The following is a 25,450-nucleotide window of genomic DNA, read 5'->3' as shown; positions in this document are numbered from 1 at the left end:
TTCAATTAGGAGACATGATTTCCCATGCAAACCCTGATCAAATGCAAACAAAAGCTGCTTCTTAGAAACTATCCTGTAATTTTCCCACCACTAATACAAAACTCACCTACTTGTGGGTTTATCCTTGAAGCCCTTCTTAAATAAAGGCACATCATTAGGTACCCTCCAGTCTTTCATTAGCTCACCTATGGCTAAGGAAGATGCAAATATTTCTTCTCTGGCTTCCCACAGGTTACACTTAGGCAGGCCCCAGTAATTTATTCACCTTTATGCACCTTACGACCAAAAACATCCTCTTTCTGTGACAATAGTATGTTTCAGAATATCACTTTTTCTTCCCTGAATTCATTAGCTTCCATGTCCTTCACAGTAAGTACAGAAAAGTCATCATTTCAGTACTTGCCCATCTCCCTTGTCACAATACACAAATTACCACACAGATTCTTAAGGGGGTCTATCCTCTCCCTTGCTACTCTATTGTTTTTTTAATATAGTTACAGAATCTTTTAGGATTGTCCTTTATATTATCTACCATTAATATAGAACATAAAACAAATCTACAGCACATTACAGGCCCTTCAGCCCACAATATTGCGCCAACCATGAAACCTACTCTAGAAACTGCCTAGAATTTCCCTACCACATAGCCCTCTATTTTTCTAAGCTCCATGTACCTATCTAAGAATCTCTTAAAAGACCCTATTGTATCTGCCTCTACCACCGTTGCTGGCAGTGCATACCACACAGCCACCACTCTCTATATGAAAAACTTACCTCTGACTTCCCTCTGAAGCTATTTCCAAGCATCTTAAAACTTTGCCCCCTCGTTTTAGCTATTTCAGCCCTAGGAACAAGCCTCTGGCTATCCATACAATCGATGCCTCTCATCATCTTATACACCCCTACAAAATCACCTCTCATCCTCCATCGCTCCAAGGAGAAAAGGTCAACCTTTTCCCATAAGGCACACTCTCCAAACCAGGCAATATCCTTGTAAATCTCTCTACACTCTCTCTATCCACATCCTTCCTGCAGTGAGGTGACCAGAACTGAACACATTACTCCAAGTGGGGTCTAATTAAGGTCTTATATAACTGTAACATTACCTCACAGCTCTTGAACTCAATCTCACGATTGATGAAGGCCAGCACACCATACGCCTTCTTATCAACACTGTCAATCTGCACAGCAGCTTTGAGTGTCCTATAGACATGGATTCCAAGATCTCCCTGATCCTCCACACTGCCAAGAGTCTTACCATTATTATATTCTGTCTTCAAATTTGACCAACCTAATGAACCACTTCTCGCTTATCTGGGTTGAACTCTATCTGCCACTTCTCAACCTAGTTTTGCATCCTATCAATGTCCCACTGTACCTCTCACAGCCCTCCACACTATCCACAACACCTCCAACCTTTGTGTCATCAGCAAACTTACTAACCCATCTTCCCACTTCCTCATCCAGGTCATTTATAAAAATCACGAAGAGTAAGGGTCCCAGAACGGATCGCTGAGGCACACCACTGGTCACCGACCTCCATGCAAAATATGACCCATCTACAACCACTCTTTGCCTTCTGTGGGCAAGCCAATTCTGGATCCACAATACAAGGTCTCCTTGGAACCCATGCCTCCTTACTTTCTAAATGAGCCTTGCATGGGGAACCTTATCAAAAGTCTTACTGAAATCCATATACACTACATCCACTGCTCTAACTTCAATGTGTTTTGTTACATCCTCAAAGAATTCAATCAGGCTCGTAAAACATGACCTGGCCTTGACAAAGCCATGCTGACCATCCCTAATCAGATTACGTCTCTCCAAAAGCTCATAAATCCTGCCTCTAAGAATCTTCTCCAACAGTTTGCCCACCACTGAAGTTAGTCTCACTAGGCTACAATTTCCTGGGTTATATCTGCTCCCTTTCTTGAACAAGGGAAGGACACTTGCAACCCTCCAATCCTCTGGTACTTTTCCTATCCCTATTGATGATGCAAAGATCAGTGCCAGAGGCTCAACAATCTCCTCCCTCACTTCCCACAGTAGCCTGGGTATATCTCGTCCGGACCCAGAGACTTATCTTACTTAATGCTTTTCAAAAGCTCCAGCACATCCTCTTTCTTAATGTGTATATGTTATGTGTTATATATTTATAGACATAAATATCTCATGTAATCTATTTTCCTTTCTAATCTCCTTCTTAAATGTCCTTCTTCATCTTATCATTTCTTTTATCAATTTATGGGACATAAACTGAGCTCAAAGTTCAAAATAAATTTATTACCAAAGTACATATTTGTCAGCATATACAACCCTAAGATCCATTTCCTTGCGGGCATACTAAATTAATTCACAACAGAATAATAACCAGAATAGAATAAAAGACTGCACAAACTGGGTGTTCACCAGTGTGCAAAAGACAACAAAGTGTGCAAATACAAAAAGGATGAAGTAATAATAAATAAATAAATAAGCAATAAGTATCGAGAGCATGAGTTGAAGAGCCCTCGAAAGTGAATCCACAAGTTGTTGGAACATTTCGGCGATGGAGCAACTGAAGTTGAGCCAAGTTACCCCTTTGGTTGAAGAGCCTGATGGTTGAGGGGTAATAACAAGAGAAAATCTGTAGAAAAGATGTTGGAAATCCGAGCAATACACACAAAACATTGGAAGAACTGAGCATGCCAGGCAGCATCTATCGTTTTCCATAGATGCTGCTTGGCCTGCTGAGTTTCTCCAGCCTTTTGTGTGTGTTGAGGGGTAATAACTGTTCCTGAACCTGGTGGAATGAGCCCTGAAGCTCTTGTACCTTCTTCCTGATGACAGCAGCAAGAAGAGAGCATGATCTGGGTTTTAGGGGTTCCTGATGATGGATGCTGCTTTCCCTCATACTCCAACACTCCATACAGATGTGCTCAATAGTGGGGAGGACTTTATCCATGAGGGACTGGGCAGTATTGACTACATTTTGTAGGATTTTCTGTTCAAGGGCAATGGTGTTTCCATACCAGGCTGTGATGCAGCCTGTCAGAACACTCTCCACTACACATCCATGGAAGTTTGTCAAAGTTTTAGATGTCATGCTGAATTTTCACAAACTCCTAAGGAAGCAGAGGCGCTGCAGTACTTTCTTCACAATTACACTTACGTGCTGGGCCCAGGACAGGTCCTCTGAAATAACACCGAGGAATTTAAAGTTGTTAACCCTCTCCACCTCTAAGGACTGGCTCATGGACCTCTGGTTTTATCCTCCTGAAGCACTTTGGTTTTAATGACATTGAGTAGGAGGTTGTTGTTAAGGCACCATTCAGTCTGGTTATCAATCTCCCTCCTATATGCTGATTCATCACCACCTTTGATTCAGCCTACGAAAGTGGTGACCTCAGCAAACTTGAATATGGCTTTGGAGCTGTGCTTAGCTACACAGTCTTGGGTGGAAAGTGAGCACAGCAGGGGGCTACGCACTTGAGGTGCACTTGTGCTGATGAAGGTTGTGTAGATGTTGTTGCCAATCCAAACTGACTGGTGTCTGCAAGTGAAGAAATAGAGACTCCAATTGTGCAAGAAGATACTGAGGCCAGGATCTTGAAGCTTATTGATTAGTTATGAGGGGATCATAGTATTGAATGCCAAGTTGTCATCAATAAAGAGTATGCTGATGTATGCATCTTTGCTGACCAGATGCTCCAAGATTGAGTGAAGAACCTTTCAGGGTTGAGTGAGTACCCTGATAGATCATTTCAGATGGCAGATTAGTGAACCATGTTCGTGAGTTTATTGTTGCATACAGGCTAAAATGTGTGACAAATTTCTATCCACAGAAGCAGGTGAACTGCAACAGATTTTATAACAATTCAATAAAACTTACTCAACAACTTTCAGGATTGAAACAATACTGATATTTCTGCCCTTCATTCATTCATTCCCTTGTCAACCAAAAGCACAGCAACTTAGTTTTTCCTCCCTTCCTTGCTCTCAACCACAACTTCCACAACCGCTTGCCTAGAAACTTTTTAAATATGTTGCGTTTCTACCTTCCCACTATGTCACCTATGTCACGAAAGTTGCAGATGACTACCACACACATATATATATACATATTCACAGACATACATACACACACACACACCTCATACTCAAGACGTGGACAATCTAATGCTTTATATACACTTCTGCATAACCTGCCTTTATTCCTCTACTTCATGTCTGGTCCAACAAATGTAAGTATGTTGCATGCCTTTTTATTCTCTACCTATCCTGTTACCTTCAGAGACTAGAGAACATACACTACAAGCTCTCTCTGTTCTTGTTATCCTAACATTCATCATACATTCTCTTGATTGGTCATTTCCTCCCCCCAAATATTGCCTAAAAAATCTGAATGTTGAATTGCATTTGTCACTTTTATACCTAGCCAACAAGTGGTATATTCCTACATCTCAGAACTTCTTTCAACAGTGCCACTGTTGGATCAACAACAAGCATCTTAATTATGCAAAACACTATACAGTGCCAGTGACCTGGGTTCAATTCCCCTCACTGTCTGTAAGGAGTTTGTACATTCTCCCCATGGCTGCGTGGCTTTCCTCCTGGTGCTCCAGTTTCCTCCCACATTCCAAGTTAATAGGTCATATGGGTGTAACTGGCTGCCATGGGATCGTTGGGCCAGAAAGATCTGTTACCACACTATCTCCAAATTTAAAAAAATGTAATTGCAAAAAGCACATATTTACATATTTACCCAGAGGGTTGCAAACTTTTGGAGTTCTCTCTGTGGAGGCTGAGTACATTCAAAACATAATAGCTTTTTTGGATAAATGGGAATCAAGAAATTTGAGGCAGCACGGTAGTATAGTGGTAAGCACAACGCTTTACAGTACAGGGGACCTGTGTTGGAAAGCAACTCAGCCTGTAAGGAGTTTGTATGTTCTCCCCGTGACTGCATGAGTTTCTTCCAGGTTTCTTCCCACAGTTCAAAGACGTACTGATTGATAGGTTAATTTGATATTGTAAATTGTGCCGTGGTTCTACTCAAATTAAAATCCAAGGGATTGCTGGACAGCATAGCTCAAAGGGCCAGAAGGCCTATTCTGCACTGTATTTCAATAAAGTAAGAACTTAAAAAAACAGGGGCGGGGTGCAGCAATGAGCCCTATGAAACTCTGTTTTCCAGTTTAAAAAATTCCTTATGATTAGTCTGACAATTGTTCTTTGTTTTATGCCAATAAGCATTTCTAAATCCAACGTGTCATTTTCTTTTGAAACCTTTCTTCATACCTTTTAAATTTCTCAAAGAATTTTGTCCAATACCTTGACAAAAGCACCATCTACAATAGCACTCCTTGTTAGCACCTCAGAAAAAAAAATCAGTGTAATCAGATACAATCGTCCCTTATTAAATCTTTCATTAACTAAAGGTTTAGTTTCAGGTTAGAATTTACAAATCATGGCTGATAAAATTAATAGGGGAATTACTTACTGAACTCAATTCTGTGACTGCTAGTTCACTGGAATTTTCACCTCAAACGTTGGCATCAAAGAAAACACAAAGGCAATATTTAATAGTATGATTTATGATCCCTGGCATGGGGCAGGGGTGGAAAAGGAGTAAAATAACTATATTACGCCCACCTCTAGAATTATCAATATGCTGCATAGATGTCGTCAATGGAAACTAAGTATCGATTAAAAAATCGTCAGGGCTATTAAGATGGTGAGAGGGAAAGGGGTAAGAAACGGGTCTCTAACTCTGGCATTTCCACAGAATGACAGAACGGTAACTAGAATCGGAAAGATGCCGGTCAGCCTGTCTGCAGCGCCTGCGTCACTTTGGAGTGAAGAACAGGGACTCGCTCGTCCGTTCTCGAGTACCGAGCACCCAGGCAGTGGCCTAGACGGTCAGGTCAGCTTTCTTTCCAAGCCTACGTTCTTCAGACAGCCTGCCTTTTCTACTCGAATCAACAAGGCTGTTGGCGCCTAAACACTCACTTGTCCTCGCTCTTGTTTTTCTGTTTCTTTCCCATCTTCTTCGCAGTTTTCTTCTGTCACTTTTTAAAATCTCTTTCAGACATATGGTAAGGTGCGCGGGTCTGCACATGCGCGGCACTCGTTGACGCACATCAGACTCCGAGTTCTGATTGGCTCGTTTAGCAACCTCCACCTGTAGGTTCAAGGGTCAACAATTCGAGCGGAAGTAGAAAGAGGTGAGCGTTGTGAATGAGGCGAAATTGAGGTTAGATTATGATATTACACAGATTGGGATATTGTTCTCGTTATTATATTGAATGCTAATTTACTTAAAATACAGACTAATATCTTAGTAATACAAAATAATATAGTCAAACTGTGAGGTAGGAAATATATATTTATTTTCAGGAACAAAAACAATCTTGATGTAAGACCTCGATCGAAACGTCCACCATTGTTTTGCCTTCACAGATACTGTTTGACAAGCCGTGTTCATCCAGCACCTTTTTTTTGCTACAGATTCCATCACCTGAAAGTCTTTTGACACTTTTATTTGTTTTTAATTGTTTTTTTCTCAGTGATAAGCAAGTTTTGTCTTAAGTTTCCCAGCCATTATTGCTAACAGAACTTCTCGAGTCAAGAATTACCAGTAAGACTTACTCACTGCTTAAATTTCATTTTAGTTTGGAGATTATTTATCCTCTCAAAAGGTTAAAATCAAAGTATTAGCTGTTAATTTAAATTCATTGTGAGACACAAATTTCCACAGGATATAAATTCTATGAAAATTTGCTTTTGAGGCAGCAAGATGAGGACAGACATTAATTAAAATTAATTTAACATAAGTTATACATAACTTACACATTTGCAAAGTAAACATAACACTTACCCAAGATTAAGACTAAAGAAAAGTGTATATAGTTCAAGGTTGTGTTAAGGTTTTGCGAGTTGGTTCATGAACCTGATGGCAGTGGGAAAACGTAAAAAATAAAAGAATAATGAGGTAGTTTTCATGGACCATTCAGACACCTGATGACATGGGGGAGAAGCTATTCCTGAATTGTTGAGGGTGTGAGTTCATAGTTAGTACCTCCTCTCTGACTAGTAATGAGAAAAGGAAATATCCCAGATGGTGTTGGATGCCACCTCATTGAGGCATTGCCTTTTGAAGATGCCCTCAATGGTGAGAGGTCTGTGCTCCTGATGAAGCTGGCTGAGTTTATAATTCTTTGCAGGCTGTTGCAATCCTTGTCATTGGAAACTCCATATAAAGCTATGGTGCAACCAGTCGGAATGGTCTCCACCATACCTCTATAGAAAATTGCGAGGGTCTTTGATGAAATGCCAAATCTCTTCAAATTCCTAATGAAGTAGAGCTGTTGGCATGCCTTCTTCATGATTGTTTCAATGTGTTGGGCCAAGGACATATCTTCCGAGATATCGACAACCAGGATCTTAAAATGCTCACCCTTTCCACTGCTGATCAATCAATAAAGAGTGATGTGTGTTCTCCCAAATTCCTCTTGCTGAAGTCTACAATCAATTCCTTGGTTTTTCTGACATTGAATACAAAGTTGTTGTTGCAACACCGCTCAACCAGCCTTTCGCATTCTTGTACAACTTCTCACTGCTACCTGAGATTTTACCAACAACAGTGATGTCATCTGAATTTATAGATGGTGCTTGAGTTATGCTTAGCTATGCAGTCATGTTTGTAGAGAGAAAAGAGCACGAGCCTAAGTATGCGTCCCTGAGGTGTAGCTGTGTTGATTGTCAACAAGGAGAAGATGGAGCAAAGTTCAAAATAAATTTATTATCGAAGTATGTATATGCCACCATGTACTGACTTGAGAATAATTTTCTTGCAGGCATTCATAGTAGAGCAAAGAAATGCAATAGAATCAATGAAAAACTACACACAAATACTGGCAAAACAAACAATGTGCAAAAGACAACTATACAAATATTTTTTAAAAATAAGTAAGTAACTCATTAATACTGAGAATATGAAAGTGAGTCCATGGGTTGCGGAAACAGTTCAGTGTTAAGTTGAGTGAAGCTATCCATGCTGGTTCAGGAGCAAGAACAAGTTGAAGGTACCGTAGCTTTAGGACAAGAACTGTTCGGATGGACAAGAACAGCTTCTTCCCCCAGGCTGTAAGACGACTGAACTCGCTCCCACCACCCAGGTTTCCTCATGAATGAGTTTCACTAGTTGCATTATACTGTTTCCTTTTTCACCTGTAAATCTACATTATTACTTGTTAATTTATTTGTGGTAATATTACTTGATGTATGTGAGTTATATGCACTGTATTGTGCACCTTAGTCCAAAGGAACATTGTTTTGTTTGGCGGTATATCAAAGGCCTTGCTGAAGTCCATGTAGAAAATATCCACTGTCTTGTCTTCATCAACTTTCCTGGTAACATCGTTGAAAAACTCTATAACATTGGTTGGACATGACCTACCATGCACAAAGCCTGCTGACTATCCCTAATCGATTCCTGTCTCTCCAAATACTCACATATCCAGTCTTTTAGAATGCCTTCCAATAACTTTCCCACTACTGATGTCAGGTTCACCAGCCTAAAATTTCCTGGTTTATCCTTAAGGCTGATCTATACTTCTGCGTCAACTCGACGCCATAACCTGCACAAGTGGCCTACGCGTGTTGTAAGCATTATACTTGTACGTTGGTGTGTCTGCGTCACTCTGCAATTCAGGCATGATGCACATGCGCACACACCTGCCCGCGCAAGGCTTTCTCGGGGTAAACAAGTTTAAAGTGAGTGTCTTTTTTCGTAAAAGTGAAATGTGTCCTCCATAATTTTGGAGGTCTGTAAAGCTTTATGGAAAGCATTGCAGCCAGAGTTCCCTCCCTGCCCTTCAGTCGCCCAATGGGAAGCTATTGCAGTGTAGGAGGAAATACGATGCTCCCAGGCGGACCAATCACAGTTGTTCTGCGTTGCCGCAACGCGTAGTTATATTTTGGGAGAGGTGCACGTCAGGCTATGGCATAGGGATCCGCGTAGGCTCTGCGTAGGGTTTGCAGCGACGCCGTACCTACGGCGTCGAGTTGACGCAGAAGTATAAATCAGCCTTTAGAGTCTTTTTCAAACAGCACACCAAGATTAGCTATTCTCCAATCCTCCAGTACCTCACCTGTCACTAAAGGTGATTTAAATACCTCTGCTAAGGCCCCGACAATTTCTGCTCTTACCTCCCACAGGTTAGGAGGGAACACTTTGTCAGGTTCTGGGGATTTGTCCACCCTGATTTGCCTTAAGACTGTAAACCTCCTCTGTAATCTGTATATGGTCCATGTACTGGCTGCTGCATTGCCTCACTTCTATAGACCAGGGGTCCCCAACCTTTCTCGCACCGCGGACTGGTTTAATATTGACAATATTCTTGTGGACCGGCCGACCGGGTGGGGGAGGGGTGTGGAGGGAGGGGAGAGTTGCCAACGGAGAAGAGTAGCAGTCAAATACGTTGTGTTTACCCCAAGAAAGACTACCATGACCGTGAAGCCTTGCGTGGGCACCTATGTGCGCATGCGTGTACGTGCCGATTTTTTTTTCTACAGATGGTTTTTGGTGATTCTGTTCAGTGAATCTACACTGTACGTACATTATTTCTACTTTATATGGCTGTGTATTTATCATATCATTCCTGCTTTTACTATATGTTAGTGTTATTTTAGGTTTTATGTAACACAGCGCATGAATATAGTGGTAAGTCAATTATAAGTCACTTATAAGTCAATAGCATCATAACATTTTAAGTAACGTTTGGATATTAAACACACAGCACATATTTTCCTCGTATGAACGTATAAAATCATTGCAACACACCAATATCGCTGAATCAGTGGGAGCCCTGGGCTTGTTTTCCTGCAACAAGACGGTCCCATCGAGCGGTGATAGGAGACAGCGATACTCAAAGGGGGTTCCTTATGTCCAGTCTATTCCGCAATTTAGTTTTCGTTGCATTCATTGCAGAAAAGCCCACTTCGCAGACATGTTGGAAATAATGTTTTCAGTGCTTTCGTGGCTATCTCAGGATATTTAGCCTTGACTTTGATCCAGAATGCCGGCAGAGATGTTATGTCAAACATACCTTTCAGTCCGCTGTCAGTTGCAAGCTCGAGAACTTGATCTTCTGCCCACGCTGACATGGGTGATGCGTGCGTTCAAGTTCAACAGTGCGTGAGAGGGAATGAGGAAAAGTGTAGCTGACTCATATCGCCAAATTATATTGTTTCCTCGCGGCCCGGTAGCACATGCTTTGTGGCCCAGTGGTTGGGGACCGCTGCTATAGACTCTATGTCCATCTCCTGAGTAAATACAGATGCAAAAAATTCATTCAGGATCTCCCCCATCTCTTTTGGCTCCACGCATAGCTTACCATTCTGATCACTCAGAGGACCAATTTTGTCCCACGGAATCCTTTTGCTCTAAACATATCTGTAGATACCCTTCTCAGCAGGCCAGGCAGCATCTCTAGGAAGAGGTACAGTCGACGTTTCAGGCCAAGACCCTTCGTCAGGACTAACTGAAGGAAGAGTTAGTAAGAGATTTGAAAGTGAGAGGGGGAGGGGGAGATCCAAAATGATAGGAGAAGACAGGAGGGGGAGGGATGGAGCCAAGAGCTGGACAGGTGATTGGCAAAGGGGATATGAGAGGATCATGGGACAAGAGGTCCAGAGAGAAAGACGGGGGGGTGGGACCCAGAGGATGGGCAAGGGGTATAGTCGGAGGGACAGAGGGAGAAAAAGGAGAGTGAGAGAGAAAATGTGTGTATAAAAATAAATAACGGATGGGGTACGAAGGGGAGGTGGGGCATTAGCGGAAGTTAGAGAAGTCGATGTTCATGCCATCAGGTTGGAGGCTACCCAGACGGAATATAAGGTGTTGTTCCTCCAATACTGTAAAGACAAGGGATCCCACCACTAAGCACATCTTTCCCTCCCCCCCCCTCTGCTTTCGGCAGGGATCGCTCCCTACGCGACTCCCTCGTCCATTCGTCCCCCCCATCCCTCCCCACTCATCTCCCTCCTGGCACTTACCCTTGTAAGCGGAACAAGTGCTACACATGCCCTTACACTTCCTCCCTTACCACCATTCAGGGCCCCAGACAGTCCTTCCAGGTGAGGCGACACTTCACTTGTGAGTCGGCTGGGGTGGTATACTGTGTCCGGTGCTCCCGATGTGGCCTTCTATATATTGGCGAGACCCGACGCAGACTGGGAGATCGCCTTTCTGAACACCTACGCTCTGTCTGCCGGAGAAAGCAGGATCTCCCAGTGGCCACACATTTTAATTCCACATCCCATTCCCATTCTGACATGTCTATCCACGGCCTCCTCTACTGTAAAGATGAAGCCACACTCAGGTTGGAGGAACAACACCTTATATTCCGTCTGGGTAGCCTCCAACCTGATGGCATGAATATCGACTTCTCTAACTTCCGCTAATGCCCCACCTCCCCCTCATACCCCATCCGTTATTTATTTTTATACACACATTCTTTCTCTCACTCTCCTTTTTCTCCCTCTGTCCCTCTGACTATATTTCCTTTGCCCATCCTCTGGTTCCCCCCCCCCCCCGTCTTTCTCCCTGGGCCTCCTGTCCCATGATCCTCTCATATCCCCTTTGCCAATCACCTGTCCAGCTCTTGGCTCCATCCCTCCCCCTCCTGTCTTCTATCATTTTGGATCTCCCCCTCCCCCTCCCACTTTCAAATCTCTTACTAACTCTTCCTTCAGTTAGTCCTGATGAAGGGTCTCGGCCTGAAACGTCGACTGTACCTCTTCCTGGAGATGCTGCCTGGCCTGCTGTGTTCACCAGCAACTTTAATGTGTGTTGCTTGAATTTCCAGCTTTGCAGAATTCCTGTTGTTTTTGTAGATACCCTTAGTATTCTCTTTGATCTTGTCTGCTAGAAGAACCTCATACCGTCTTCTAGCCCTCCTGGTTTCTTAAGTGTTTATGTGCATTTTTTATACTCCTCAAGTACCTCATTTGTTCCTACCTGCCTATACCTGTTATGCACCTCCTTTTTTCCTTCATGACTTTAACTTCTCCCAAAAAAGAAAGGTTTCCCAAGCCTATTGTCTTTGCCTTATATTTTGACAGGCACATACAAGCTTTGGATTCTCAAAATTTTGTTTCTGAAGGCCTCCCACTTTCCAAGTACTGTATAACCTTGGCAGAAAACAGCTCGTCTCAATTGACACTTGCCAGATCCTTTCTGATTCCACCAAAATTGGCCTTTCTCCAATTTAGAATCTCAACCTGAGGACCAAGCCTATCTTTTCCATAATTACCTTGAAACTCATGGCATTATGATCACTAGTTTCAAAGTGTTCCTACACATATTTCTGTCACCTGCACTGTCTCCTTAAAACGACCTCAAGTATTGCACACTCTCCCATTAGGATTGCTATGTGCTGATTAAGGAACCTTCAAGAACACATTTGACAAACTCAATGCCATCTAGTCCTTTTAAAGTATGGGAATCTCAGTCAATATGTGGAAAGCTATAATCACTAACCTTGCATTTCTTGGAACAGTGTGCAATCTCTGTATCAAGTAGCAGCTGAAGTGTTCGAAAACCCACACGAGAGCCGGCGTCTCCTATTTGATTTGGGGACAACTCTGTTCTTTAGGACTCGGTGCTCCTGATGCACTTGCTACCTGTTTCTATACAGCACTTCGGTTTCACATGGGTACACCCCCTAGGCCAAAAGAAGAGGCATCTGCTGAGACCTTGGTTGATTTGTTCAAATCACAGAAGGCCAATGTTGGCAGAGAGATAAGCTCTACTTTAAGTGATGAGAATTACTTCTGTGGTGCATCTCAGGTCCAAACGTTTTCTGAGACAGGAGGTCTCATATTGATTTTGTTTTCTCCGCCAAATCTGGAATGAACTTTCCCAGCTGTTTAGCATGCTAAAGAAACTGCAGATCTCTGATACATTCATAGATTGTTCCATGTGCCAAACTCCTGCCAGTTTATCTGAATTTGGTTGCATTCCCCCTGAGGGCAGTTAGTGGCCTAAGAACTTCAACACCAACTTTACAAATTTGCATTTCTTTTTATTTAGGGTGATTCTAGCTTGTTTCAGTTTTTCTAAGACGGATTCTACTCTTTTGTCATGTTTCTTACTTGAGCCTCTGACGTTCAATATATTGTCCATGTGGCAGACTACTCCTTCCAGTCTTCCAAAATCTGGTTCATCCTGATCTAAAAGAGTTCAGGGATTGATAAGATGCCAAAAGGGAGTCTCTTGAAGGCATAGTGTCAATATGGTGTGATAAAGTTTGTGAGCTTCTGTGACTCAGGAGGTAAACAGATTCCTGAGTTTGCATCTAGTATGGTGAAGAACTTTGCTCCACCAATTATACCCAAATGGGTGCTCAACAGAAGGCAGGATAAACTTCCCCCACCTCACTGCATTATTAAATTTTGTTAGATCAACACAGATCCTCACTGTGCCATCTAGGTAGGGGTCAGGAATAATGCCCGTGTACCCAGTGAGTAGTCCACTCATGCTAGATGTCAAGCACCTCCATTCTCTCAAGTTCAGCTTTGACTTTGTTCATTAATGGGATGGGTAGACACCTCACTGTGGTCAGAGAGAATGGCCTCAGTTGGATAGGATACTCTTCTTTCCATACCCCCAGGCCTGTGAACAACTCCAGGTACTTCTTCTGCCACTGAACATCATTTAGCAAATCCAGTCTTGCAACAAGGTTCAGCTTCTCAATGGCATGTCGTCCCAGTAGTGGTGAGAAAAGATTCTGAACAACATTGGCATCTTCTTTCAACTGTTTCTCATTTTTATGGGTGGAAGTAGTAAACATCCTTTTCACACTGAGCTTATGCTTCCCTGGCCCCGTGAGCACTTTCTTTGTTGGGTTTAGTGCAATGCTTGTTTTCTTCAACAGTTTTGTGAACAGACATTCGACGATATCTGTGACATCTGCCCCAGTGTCCATTTTGAATGTCACTCCCTCACTTAGCAACTGAACCATAGCAACACCAGCCTTGTCTATTTGAGTCTAGAGTCCCAAGCAAATCTTTCTCTTCATCTGAATCATGGTTTTCTTTGACTTCCTGAAGAACTGTTTTTGAGTGATGTTTCTATAATGGCCAACTCTATTGCTTTGGTGGCATTTCATCTTTTTTTGCTGGACAGAGCTCTTTGACATGGAATGGAGAATTGCTGCTTCTCCTGCAGTTAGGCATTTTACCTGCTCTTTGCTTGTCTGTTTTGTTTGAGCTGAGCTCTACTGTCACCTTTTACTGTAGTCTTTTTGACTACACTTGTTTGTACTCTTCTCTTTGTACAGCTTTGTGCCTGCGTTCTGCGTGTTGCTGACAAACGTTCTCATGCTGTCTGCCTATAATAATAGCTTTCTCTAGTGTGAGATTTGCCTGCAACTGAAGTCACTCTGAAAGTTTGGTGTCTAGTAGCCTAACAACAATCCTGCCTCTAATGAGCGCATCTCTCTGATTTCTATGTGCACAGTTGCCTGACAGGGCATACAATGCTGTGATGAAGTTATTTACACTTTCTGCACTCTACTGAATACTGCTGAAGGGTCTAGGCCCAAAGTGTCGACTGTAGATTTTTCCATAGATGCTGCCTGGCCTGCTGAGTTCCTCCAGCATTTTGTGGGGGCTGCTTGAATTTCCAGCATCTGCAGATTTTCTCTTGTTTGTGTTTGATATTGCCTGCAAGTCTGATTAGCATACAAAGGTACCTTATGCCCGGCACCGATACCAAAAGCTAGTTCTATGCTGCGTGATTGAACAACACAATAAAATTTGTTCACAGGCATGGCATGTAAAAATAAAACATTACTGGTAATTTTAACGCAAACAACAGGAATTCTGCAGATGCTGGAAATTCAAGCAACACACATCAAAGTTGCTGGTGAACGCAGCAGGCCAGGCAGCATCTCTAGGAAGAGGTGCAGTCGACGTTTCAGGCCGAGACCCTTCGTCAGGACTAACTGAAGGAAGAGTGAGTAAGGGATTTGAAAGTTGGAGGGGGAGGGGGAGATCCAAAATGATAGGAGAAGACAGGAGGGGGAGGGATGGAGCCAAGAGCTGGACAGGTGATAGGCAAAGGGGATATGAGAGGATCATGGGACAGGAGGTCCGGGAAGAAAGACGGGGGGGGGGGGACCCAGAGGATGGGCAAGGGGTATATTCAGAGGGACAGAGGGAGAAAAAGGAGAGTGAGAGAAAGTATGTGTGCATAAAAATAAGTAACAGATGGGGTACGAGGGGGAGGTGGGGCCTTAGCGGAAGTTAGAGAAGTCAATGTTCATGCCATCAGGTTGGAGGCTACCCAGAGGGAATATAAGGTGTTGTTCCTCCAACCTGAGTGTGGCTTCATCTTTACAGTAGAGGAGGCCGTGGATAGACATGTCAGAATGGGAATGGGACGTGGAATTAAAATGTGTGGCCACTGGGAGATCCTGCTTTCTCTGGCGGACAGAGCGTAGATGTTCAGCAAAGCGGTCTCCCAGTCTGCGTCGGGTCTCGCCAATATATAAAAGGCCACATCGGGAGCACCGGACGCAGTATATCACCCCAGCCGACTCACAGGTGAAGTGTTGCCTCACCTGGAAGGACTGTTTGGGGCCCTGAATGGTGGTAAGGGAGGAAGTGTAAGGGCATGTGTAGCACTTGTTCCGCTTACACGGATAAGTGCCAGGAGGGAGATCAGTGGGGAGGGATGGGGGGGACGAATGGACAAGGGAGTTGTGTAGGGAGCGATCCCTGCGGAATGCAGAGAGAGGGGGGGAGGGAAAGATGTGCTTAGTGGTGGGATCCCGTTGGAGGTGGCGGAAGTTACGGAGAATAATATGTTGGACCCGGAGGCTGGTGGGGTGGTAGGTGAGGACCAGGGGAACCCTATTCCTAGTGGGGTGGTGGGAGGATGGAGTGAGAGCAGATGTACGTGAAATGGGGGAGATGCGTTTAAGAGCAGAGTTGATAGTGGGGGAAGGGAAGCCCCTTTCTTTAAAAAATGAAGACATCTCCCTCGTCCTAGAATGAAAAGCCTCATCCTGAGAGCAGATGCGGCGTAAACTGGTAATTTCATTGTATTAGAGTATGCCATTTGAGGGCAGCATGTCAAATTGGTGGCCCGATTTTTGCAGTTAAAACGGTGATTAACATTAAAGAGAGACGATGATTTTGGCTATATTTCAACCGCCCTATTATTGGGAGGATAATTGAATGTACAGCGGTACTGATTCCAGCACAAACAAAAAAAACAAAGCTGGTTCATCCGCCCGTCTGCAGCACGGCGTCGGGGTACGAACCACGTGCTTTCTTTCCTTTGCTCCAATTGGACAGCTGTTGCCAGGGAAGCAAAAGCCGTGACACATAACCCCGGACGCGACGCAGGGAGAAGCGGAAGCGGACGGTTGTGCGGGTGGAATAAAGCTGCGTAAGTAGGGGAGCTGAGGCTTCCTGAGTCGGCGAGAACCAGAGTGGTTGCTGTATTTATGTGTAGGGAGTGACGCTGGAGTCTTCTGTTCCTTGTCAAGTTTTTTTTGCTGATCTGATGTGGTTTGAAACAGAACATGTGGGAGGCGAGAGCTGCACCTAGACCGAACAGAGGGAGATTGGGCCTGAGGTTTTTCAGTTCACGGGGTCTGTAGCAGCTCACACTTGCAACCCCGCTTATTTTTTTACACATGTCCGTACGACACAAAAGAGCCCATTTCAGCCGACTGGTTCACAAAGCAATTCATCTCCCCGCTATTCTTCTTGCATTTTTATCAACTCCCTGTAGATTCCACAACAGTACTTGGGATAATTTACTGTGGCCAATTAACTTTTCCATCTCCACATCTGGGATATGGGAAGAAAGCGGATCATCTGGGAGAAACCTACACCGGCCTATTTTAACTGTGTTAACACCGTTAGGTAGGGGTGGCCGAACAATACGAGACAAAGAGTGGGAATGATGGACAGATAGTCAAATAGCAGGAATTGACGAGAGAACTTTACAACAATTTCGCGTGTTGAGAATGATTCGGATAATTTGTCAAATTATATATAAAACAGGTATTGTAAGAAGTGTGAATGGCATGTTAAATATTTTTTTTAGATTGAGTGAATAGAGAAAACACTCAAAATAGTGCTAAATTCTAATTGACACATTGTAAGGAATTTGGTTTGTATACATTAGCATGTCATGAACTATTATAGAAAATTACCCAACAGTTTTTCAGGATGCTGGCGTTTAACGTTAAGGTAAAAGACGGGAGAAGCTCACGGAATAGGCTAATATACCATTTTGCCTGTGAATGTGTAAGCTTTATACTGAACCACGCTCCCTGCCAGTAGGAGAGCCCGGAGAGATTTTGATTCTTCCTTGAGCAAAAGTCAAACCAATTCCCCTCTCAACCTCTTCGCTGTTCTGTGTAGTTGAATCTACTTTCACATGAAATAGTTTCTCCTTAAAATAAAAGTGTTGCTGTGGGAATCTGGATGGACTTAGTCACATCTTTATAATATGTATGTTCATACGTTGCTCAATCCACTTGGAGTCCGTCCGGAGTTCGAAATTTCATCATCATTGTTGATGGCTCCGTTTACCTCATCTCCTGTCATCTTGCTTGTACAGAGTCCACTCTCATAGTTTCTCCATGTTTGTTGTATTTGTGCAGTTAATGACACTTGCCATACTGATTCTTCACGGGCAGTGATTTTTTTTTGGGCGGGGGGAGGAATTATATACCCAAGCTGGCTATGGAGGCTAGGTCACTGAGTATAGTCAATAAAGATTTTTCTGATATTAAGGGGTACACGGTTAGTGCAGATTTGTGTGCAAAACATATTTAATCAGCTTTTAAAATTCCAACTAATTGTTTTCTGTATAATGTGGAAATTGATTATTTTGTTTTTTTAACTAGACAATAAATTTAACAGTATTACATTAATGCTATGTATATTTATTTTGAAAAGCCTATTGTTTTTCTTGAGTTTTGTGAAGCATATTCAGATTGGCAAAGATGGCAAGTAATCCCTCGGTGGCTATGCTCAGTAAAGTCATTGAACAGCAGATGCTGCAAACAACAGAAATTGTTGAACAGCATTTAGATGCTGAGATTGAAAAATATGAAAAGATGGATGGAGATGAACTGGAGAAACTCCGAGAAAGAAGACTTGAATCATTGAAGAAAGCACAACATCAGAAACAGGTGAAAACTTGAAAACAGATTTGATCATTTTTGTACTGACTAGAACTGCTAGTGCAAATTATACAGTAATTAGTGCTAACAAAAATTGCATGAATTTTATTGATAGTTGAAATTTTAATTCTAGTGCTTAAATGTTGTACGTTTATACTGTATGGTGCAGAGATGATACTAAAATTTTATTCTTGAAGGTAAAGTACAGTTTTTTACATTGATTTATTAAAGTACAATTTTTTTCAAGATCAGAATCCAGTTTAATATCACCGGTATATGTTGTGAAATTTGTTAATTCTGTACTGCGGCAGCAGTACAGTGCACTACATGATCAATATAGAAAAAAGATAAATGAATTACAGTAGGTATATAAATGTATATTAAATAGTTACATTAAGATTAGTAGTGCAAAAATAGAAATAATAAAAAAAAGTGAGGTAGTGTTCATGGGTTCAATGTCCATATATAAATCAGTTGACAGAGGGTAAGAAGCTCTTCCTGAATCACTAAGTGTGTGCCTTCAGGCTTCTGTACCTTCCTGATGGTAACAATGAGAAGAAGGTATGTGCTGGGTGATGGGCGTCCTTAATAACGCACACCGCCTAACATGAGACCTTAACAGCCTAAGATTTGATTTAATGGAGATATGCTTTCTTATTTTGATAAAAAGAAACATAAACATTTTCTCATGTTGCTTTCCATTTGTCTACAGGAATGGCTATCAAAAGGCCATGGTGAATACAGGGAGATTCCCAGTGAAAAAGATTTTTTTCAGGAGGTTAAGGAGAGTAAAAATGTGGTTTGCCACTTTTATAGAGATACCACATTTAGGTGAGAAGTTGTATTTTGAATAAGAAATTACATTTTGAATAAAAGAATGTATTGTCATTTTTTAACTTGGGGTGGAGGGGGGTGTAAGAAGATAATTCTAGATATAAATTAAGTTGTATTACTTCTATTTCCTTTAATCATAAATGAATCCCAAATTAAAATACAATGCAAATTTATTATCTCTAAAATATATAGAGTGAATACGCTTTCTATCAACCATTTAATGATTTGCTGATTCGGCACCAATCAAAATTAGTGCACAATGCTGAAAATCTGTTAGTGTTAATCTTTGTTGCATTGTTGATTTTCTAACTCATGACATGGTTCCAAAAATCCACAGCCTTCAACTGTGGTTTAAATTCACCCTGTACAAAGTGCAATGTCTGCTTGGTACACTAGCTGTTCTGATGAAAGAACTCTGCAGCAGGAGGTTGTAAAAGAAAACTCAAGCTGTATGATCAACTAATGCAGTACCAGAGTAACATGAATCAGGTAAAAAGAAAAGCTGGGTGCCTTAACACTACATCCCCCCATTATATATTTGCGGATCATTTATAACTTCGTGCCTTAGGGATTAAAGCAGTATGAAGCTGGTCTCCTGGAGAAATACATGCAGCAAATGACATCTTCACACAAGCTCTTCTGTTCAAATATCTATTAATTTTCTTCGAACAATTGCTTTAGCATCAGTCATTTTTGGACAATGCATTTAAGTTATTTCCATGCTTTTCATATACAGTTTGTTTGCTTTGAGGTAATACCTATATCTTGACGTCTTTTACTGGGTGTAATAGGTGGACAAAATCTTAGTGATTTTTTTTTTTGTTTTCCACTTGTCATCTTGTACGTTCTTGTCCCTACATGGCATTTTAGCTTCCCATTGAATCATGATTTTTCATTGACTGATTGTCATTTGTCTTATTTCCCTGCTCATACTAAATATTTCTGTACTTTAAAAAGACCAACAATGCATATATGAAGTTAATTTATTCTTTCACATACAGATGCAAGATAGTAGACAAGCATTTGACTGTTCTGGCTAAAAAACATATTGAAACCAAGTTCATCAAATTAAATGCAGAAAAAGCTCCTTTCCTTTCTGAGAAATTACGAATCAAAATAATTCCAACAATGGTCTTGGTGAAAGATGGGAAAGCAAAAGATTACATTGTTGGGTTTGATGACCTTGGTTGCACAGATAATTTCACTACAGAAACTTTGGAATGGAGATTGGGATGTGCTGCCATCATTAACTACAGGTAGGCTCCTTATTTTATGATGTGGATATATTGGTACATTTCATTTTTAGTTTTCTAGAAGTATGTTTTTTTTAATCTTGAGTGATATGGCTGTAAATCCAACTGAATGTGTGGTTTCCAAAGAAAATATTCTTGACATTTTTCAACATACACAACTTTAAGCTGTACTTTCCGTACGCTGGATGAACTCAGCAGGTCGGGCAGCATCAGTTAGAAACGATGAGTCGATGTTTCGGGCTGGAACCCTTCGTCAGGACTGAAGAATGAAAGATGGGGAAGGATTTGAAGAATGCTTGTAGCTTCAGTTGAAAGACCAGTAATTTGAAAGACAAAGGGGTGGGGGAGGGGAAGCATTGACGTCATAGCCCTGAAAACAATGGGTGGTAGAAGAAGGAGGCGGAACCATGAGGGAGCTGGTGGAGGGGATAGAGTGAAATAGGGATAGAGGAAGGGAGAGAATTACCGGAAGTTGGAGAATTCTGTGTTCATACCAAGGGGCTGGAGACTACCTAGAAGGTATGTGAGGTGTTGCTGCTCCAACCTTAGTTTAGCCTCATCATGGCAGTAGAGGAGGCCATGTATGGACATGTCTGAATGGGAATGGGAAGCAGAGTTGAAGTGGGTGGCTACCGGGAGATCCTGTCTGTTATGGCGGACGGAGGGGAGGTGCTCGACGAAGCGGTCCCCCAATCTGCGTTGGGTTTCACTGATGTAGAGGAGGCTGCTCCGGGAGCACTGGATGCAATAGATGACCCCAACAGGCTCACAAGTGAAGTGTTGTCTCACCTGGAAGGACTGTTTGGGGCCCTGAATGGTTGCAAGAGATGAGGTGTAGGGACAGGTGTAGCACTTATGCTTACAGGGATAAGTGCCGGGTGGGAGATCATTGGGGATGGACGTGCAGATAAGGAAGTTGCGGAGGGACCAATCCCTGCAGAAAGCAGAGAGGGGTGGAGAGGGAAAGGTGTGCTTAGTGGTGGGGTCCTGTTGAAGGTGGCAGAAGTTGCGGAGGATAATGTGCTGGATCCAGAGGCTAGTGGGGTGGTAGGTAAGGACAAGGGGAACTCTGTCCCTGTTGTGGTTGCAGGAGGATGGGGTGAGGGCCGAAGTGCGGGAAATGGAGGAGATGCGGGTGAGGGCATCATTGATGACGGTAGAAGGGAAACCACGATCCTTAAAGATTCTACTGTATAATCGTTTTAAAAATGCTGCTTGGGGGAAGAAACTTGATAGCATTCTGTTTTGTCAGAACCCATCCCCTTTCCATTTTAATCACTTTACACCAAATACATTATTCTGAAACTGGGCCACTGTTGTAAAAGGTTAGAAAATACTGTAGTCGTTTTTCACATGTACGGGTCTCAGAAACATCAACAAGATGATTACTGAGTAATCTAGCTAATGTTGCAGACTGAGGGATAAATAAATGTTAGGTCAGACACAAGGAAAATCCCTTTAACTTTTTCAAAAACTGCCATAGGATGTTTATGTAAGTTTGCAAAGAGAACTGAAGCTATGATTTAAAATTTCCATTGCCCTCCTGTTTAAATGTTGTGCTTATAGCACATTTGACATATGAAAGCACTATCCTTAAGCCAAAGTTACTCGGCATCCACATCACTGGGGACCTCACGTGGTCTGTACACACCAGCTCTGTGGTGAAAAAGGCACAACAGTGCCTCTTTCACCTCAGACGGTTGAGGAAGTTTGGTATGGGCCCCCAAATCCTAAGAACTTTCTACAGGGGCACAATTGAGAGCTTCCTGACTGGCTGCATCACTGCCTGGTATGGGAATTGTACCTCCCTTAATCGTAGGACTCTGCAGAGAGTGGTGTGGACAGCCCGGCGCATCTGTAGTTGTGAACTTTCCATGATTCAGGACGTTTACAAGGACAGGTGTATAAAAAGGGCCTGTGGATCATTGGGGACCCAAGCTATCCCAACCACAATCTATTCCAGCTGTTACCATCTAGAAGTGGTACTGCAGCATAAAAGCCTGGACCAACAGGCTCTGGGACAGCTGCTTCCACCAAGCCATCAGAATTACATTGACTGTTCTATTTATTATAAATTACTATGATTGCACATTACACATTTAGATGGAGACATAACGTAAAGATTTTTACTCCATATGTATGAGGAATTTAAGAAATAAAGTCAATTCAATAATTGGCAGATTGTACAAACAAATACTCCCAACAAATGACCGGATATCCTATTATTGACCTGCTATTTTCTCACCAAAATCTGCAGTAATTTTACACTCCAGACTTCTTCCTTTGCTGCTTGCCTGTGGCTACCCAACTTATTTAAAATGTTGAGTGCCACACAGTGCTGGAGGAATTCAACAGGTCAGGCAGCATCCATGGAGGGAAATGAACAGTTGACATGTCAGGCTGAGATCGTTGATAAGCACTGTAAAGAAACAAGCAGGGCCAAAATTCAAAGGTGGGAGAGAGCAAGGAGCATGAGCTGGCAGATGGTAAGCGAACCCAGGTGCGAGGGGGAAGATGGGATGTGGGGTTGGAAGGAACAATGTTCGAAACTGGGAGGTAATAGGTGAAAGAGGCAAAGGATTGAAGATGAAGAAGGAATATGATGGGAGAGGACACTAGACTATGGAATAAAGGGAAGAAGGTGGGTGACTTGAAGTAAGGTGTAGGTGATGAACAAGTTGTGAAGGTGGGGAGGGGAAAGAGGAATGGAGCAGGGATAGAAGGGAAAACATGGGGGAGGTGGGGGAACACTGAGGTGTGGTTACTGGAAATCAATTTGATATTGATGCCATCAGGTCAGAGACAACCAAGGTGAAATATGTAGTGTTATTCATTCAATCTGTGTTTGGGCTTAAAGGGACAGTATGGGAATGGGTAGTGGAATTGAAATGACTGACCACTGGGAAATCCTGGCCAATCTACATCAGGTCTCACAGATGTAGCTGGCTGCACCGGGAGAACAGGGTACAAAAAATTGACTCCGATGGATTTGCACGTGAAGTGCTACCTCACCTGGAAGGACTATTTAAGACTGCATGGTGGTGAAGGAGGAGCTGTAGGTGCAGGTGTAAAAACCTAGCACAATTGTAGGGATGAGTACTTAGACGGGACTGATGGAGAGGAATGAGTGGACAAGAAGAGAGTGATCCTAGGGGGGAGGAAAAGATGTGCGTGGTGTTGGCATCTCGTTGGAGATGGCAGAAGTTGTGGATAATGATGGGTTTGATGCAGAGGCTCGTGCAATGGTAGGTGAGAGAATGGGGAACTGTATTGCTGTTATTGGGCAGAGTGGGAATGGGGAGAGGGCAGATGGGCAGTAAATGGAGAAGATGTGTGTGAGGGCTGTTTTGATAGATGGAGGGGAAACACCATTTTCTGGGGGAGGGGGAGTGGAGAAGGACATGTCCTAGCATGGAAATCCTCATCAAGAAAACAGATATGTAGAGACAGAAGAACTGTGACAAGGGAATAGCATCCTTGCAAGTGACAGCGCGGGAAGAGGTGTGGTCAACGTAACTGAGAGTCAGTAGTTTTTTATAAAAGATGGTAGAGACAGATCAAGAAAGGGGAGAGGGGTGTCAAACATGGAATAGTAAATTTGCGGGTGGAGTAGAAGCTGGTGAAATTGACAAGCTCTGCATGGGTGCCAGAAGCAGCACCAATGCAGCCATCAGTGTAGCAAAGAGTTGGGGAGCATTACCTGTTTAGGTTTCTAAGATGGATTGTTCTATGTAGCCAATGAAAAGACACAGAATTGGGACCCATGCAGGTGTGGAGGCTACACCTTTGATCTGGAGAAAGTGGGAGGTGGCAAAAAGAAGTGGTTCAGGGCAAGTACCAGTTCTGCCAAATGAAGGAAGGTGGAGGGGAACTGTAATAGTAAAAAAGCAGAGACCCTTGAGGCCTTCCTGCTGGAGGATAGAAGTGTTCAGGGACTGGATATCTGTGGTGAAAATGAGGCAAACAGCTCTAGGGAACTGAAAGTTGTTGAAGTACAGGAGAGCATGCGAAGTGTCATGGATGTAAGTGGGAAGGGACTGAGCTAAGACGGGACAAAATGGAGAAATGAAGTCGCCATACAAGGATGCAAGTTAGGTGGGGCAGGAGCAGTGGACCTACAGGGGCAGTTGGGTTTGTAGATCTTGGGTAGGAAATAGAAATGGGCAGTGTGAGGTAGGGAAACTGAGGCTGGAGTCTGTGGAAGGGAGATCTCCCCAGGTCATGAAGTCAGTGCCAGTGTGGGAGACAGTGTTCTGATGCTTCTCAATGGGGTCCTGATTCAGGGATAAGTAAGAGAAGGTATCTGAGAGCTGTCATCTGGTTTCAGCAAGGTAGAGGTCAGTCTGTCAGACTGCAACAGCACTGTCTTTATCTGCAAATTTGATAAGTTTGGGATTAGTAAGGAGAGAGTGGAGAGCAGTGCATTCACAGGGTGAGAGATTATTGTTATAGGTGAGTGGAATTGTGACGAGATCTCAGCAGTTTGAGATGAAAAGTCTTTTTCCACCAAACACAGGCAATTCTTTCCAATAGTATATAACTTCCAAGCAGAATTTGTCATCGAACTTTAAAAGGACACATTAAAATCAACTAAAGTCTGACTCTTTTCTTCTTAGCGGAAATTTGATGGACCCACCTTTCCAGATGCAAAAAAAATGTGGAAGCGTCACAAAGATGGAGAAAAGGACAATTAGAGGAAAGAACAATGATTCTGATTCAGATGATGATTAGATTGCTAAGCATATTTCTTAATCCACACAATCTTTTATTCTTATGTATTGTTAAATTTTGATTTCATTAATTTTCATAGCCCAATAAAAAATTATTGCAATGCAAATTAGTGACTTGGAGAATGTTACCTGTTAGAGGGTTAGAATATTAGTTCCATGAATGAAACTTTAAATTAATCTATCTGTTTTGCTCTAGTAGCATTCTTTTGAGGATGGTTTATTCAGAACATTTGTAGACATTGAGGGGAATCAGCAACCTGTACAGGTGGAGGTATACAGGGTTGCTGGGAGTAGTGATTGTGCTTCTCAATGCTCTTTTGACTCTGGTAATTGGCCTTTTGGCCTCCATATCATCCTGCAGACACTCAAATCCATGGTACGTTCTGAGATGCGTTCCTGCCACTTTGTGTAATTTCGGATTAGGGAATAAAGAAGG

The 25,450-nt window shown here is 42.6% G+C and overlaps 2 protein-coding genes across 4 annotated transcripts in view; one reads left to right on the top strand and one right to left on the bottom strand.

The window, feature by feature from the left end:
- The window catches only part of eif5b (eukaryotic translation initiation factor 5B), a 63,831-nt gene extending 57,703 nt beyond the window's left edge, over positions 1-6,128 (bottom strand). Inside the window, exon 1 of the mRNA XM_063053982.1 lies at positions 5,992-6,128. Coding sequence (XP_062910052.1) covers positions 5,992-6,026 — 35 coding nt within the window. The 5' untranslated portion in view covers positions 6,027-6,128. The remainder of the gene's footprint in view (positions 1-5,991) is intronic.
- An 88-nt stretch (positions 6,129-6,216) lies between these two features.
- txndc9 (thioredoxin domain containing 9) lies at positions 6,217-25,140 on the top strand. Of its 3 annotated transcripts, none has more exons than XM_063053981.1 (5): positions 6,217-6,235; positions 17,989-18,206; positions 18,910-19,028; positions 20,033-20,287; positions 24,901-25,140. In XM_063053981.1, exons 2-5 carry the CDS (start codon positions 18,018-18,020, stop codon positions 25,013-25,015), a joined length of 678 nt encoding a protein of 225 aa, XP_062910051.1. In that variant the 5' UTR covers positions 6,217-6,235; positions 17,989-18,017; the 3' UTR covers positions 25,016-25,140. The 3 variants fall into 3 exon arrangements, with proteins under 3 accessions (XP_062910051.1, XP_062910050.1, XP_062910048.1); XM_063053980.1 differs by lacking the exon at positions 6,217-6,235 and adding an exon at positions 16,356-16,444; XM_063053978.1 differs by lacking the exon at positions 6,217-6,235 and adding an exon at positions 16,508-17,067.
- Positions 25,141-25,450: the final 310 nt, after the last annotated feature.

The sequence above is a fragment of the Mobula hypostoma genome, chromosome 7 (assembly GCF_963921235.1).
Source record: "Mobula hypostoma chromosome 7, sMobHyp1.1, whole genome shotgun sequence".
NCBI lineage: Eukaryota > Metazoa > Chordata > Chondrichthyes > Myliobatiformes > Myliobatidae > Mobula > Mobula hypostoma.
This window is presented reverse-complemented; position numbering and strand designations above follow the sequence as displayed.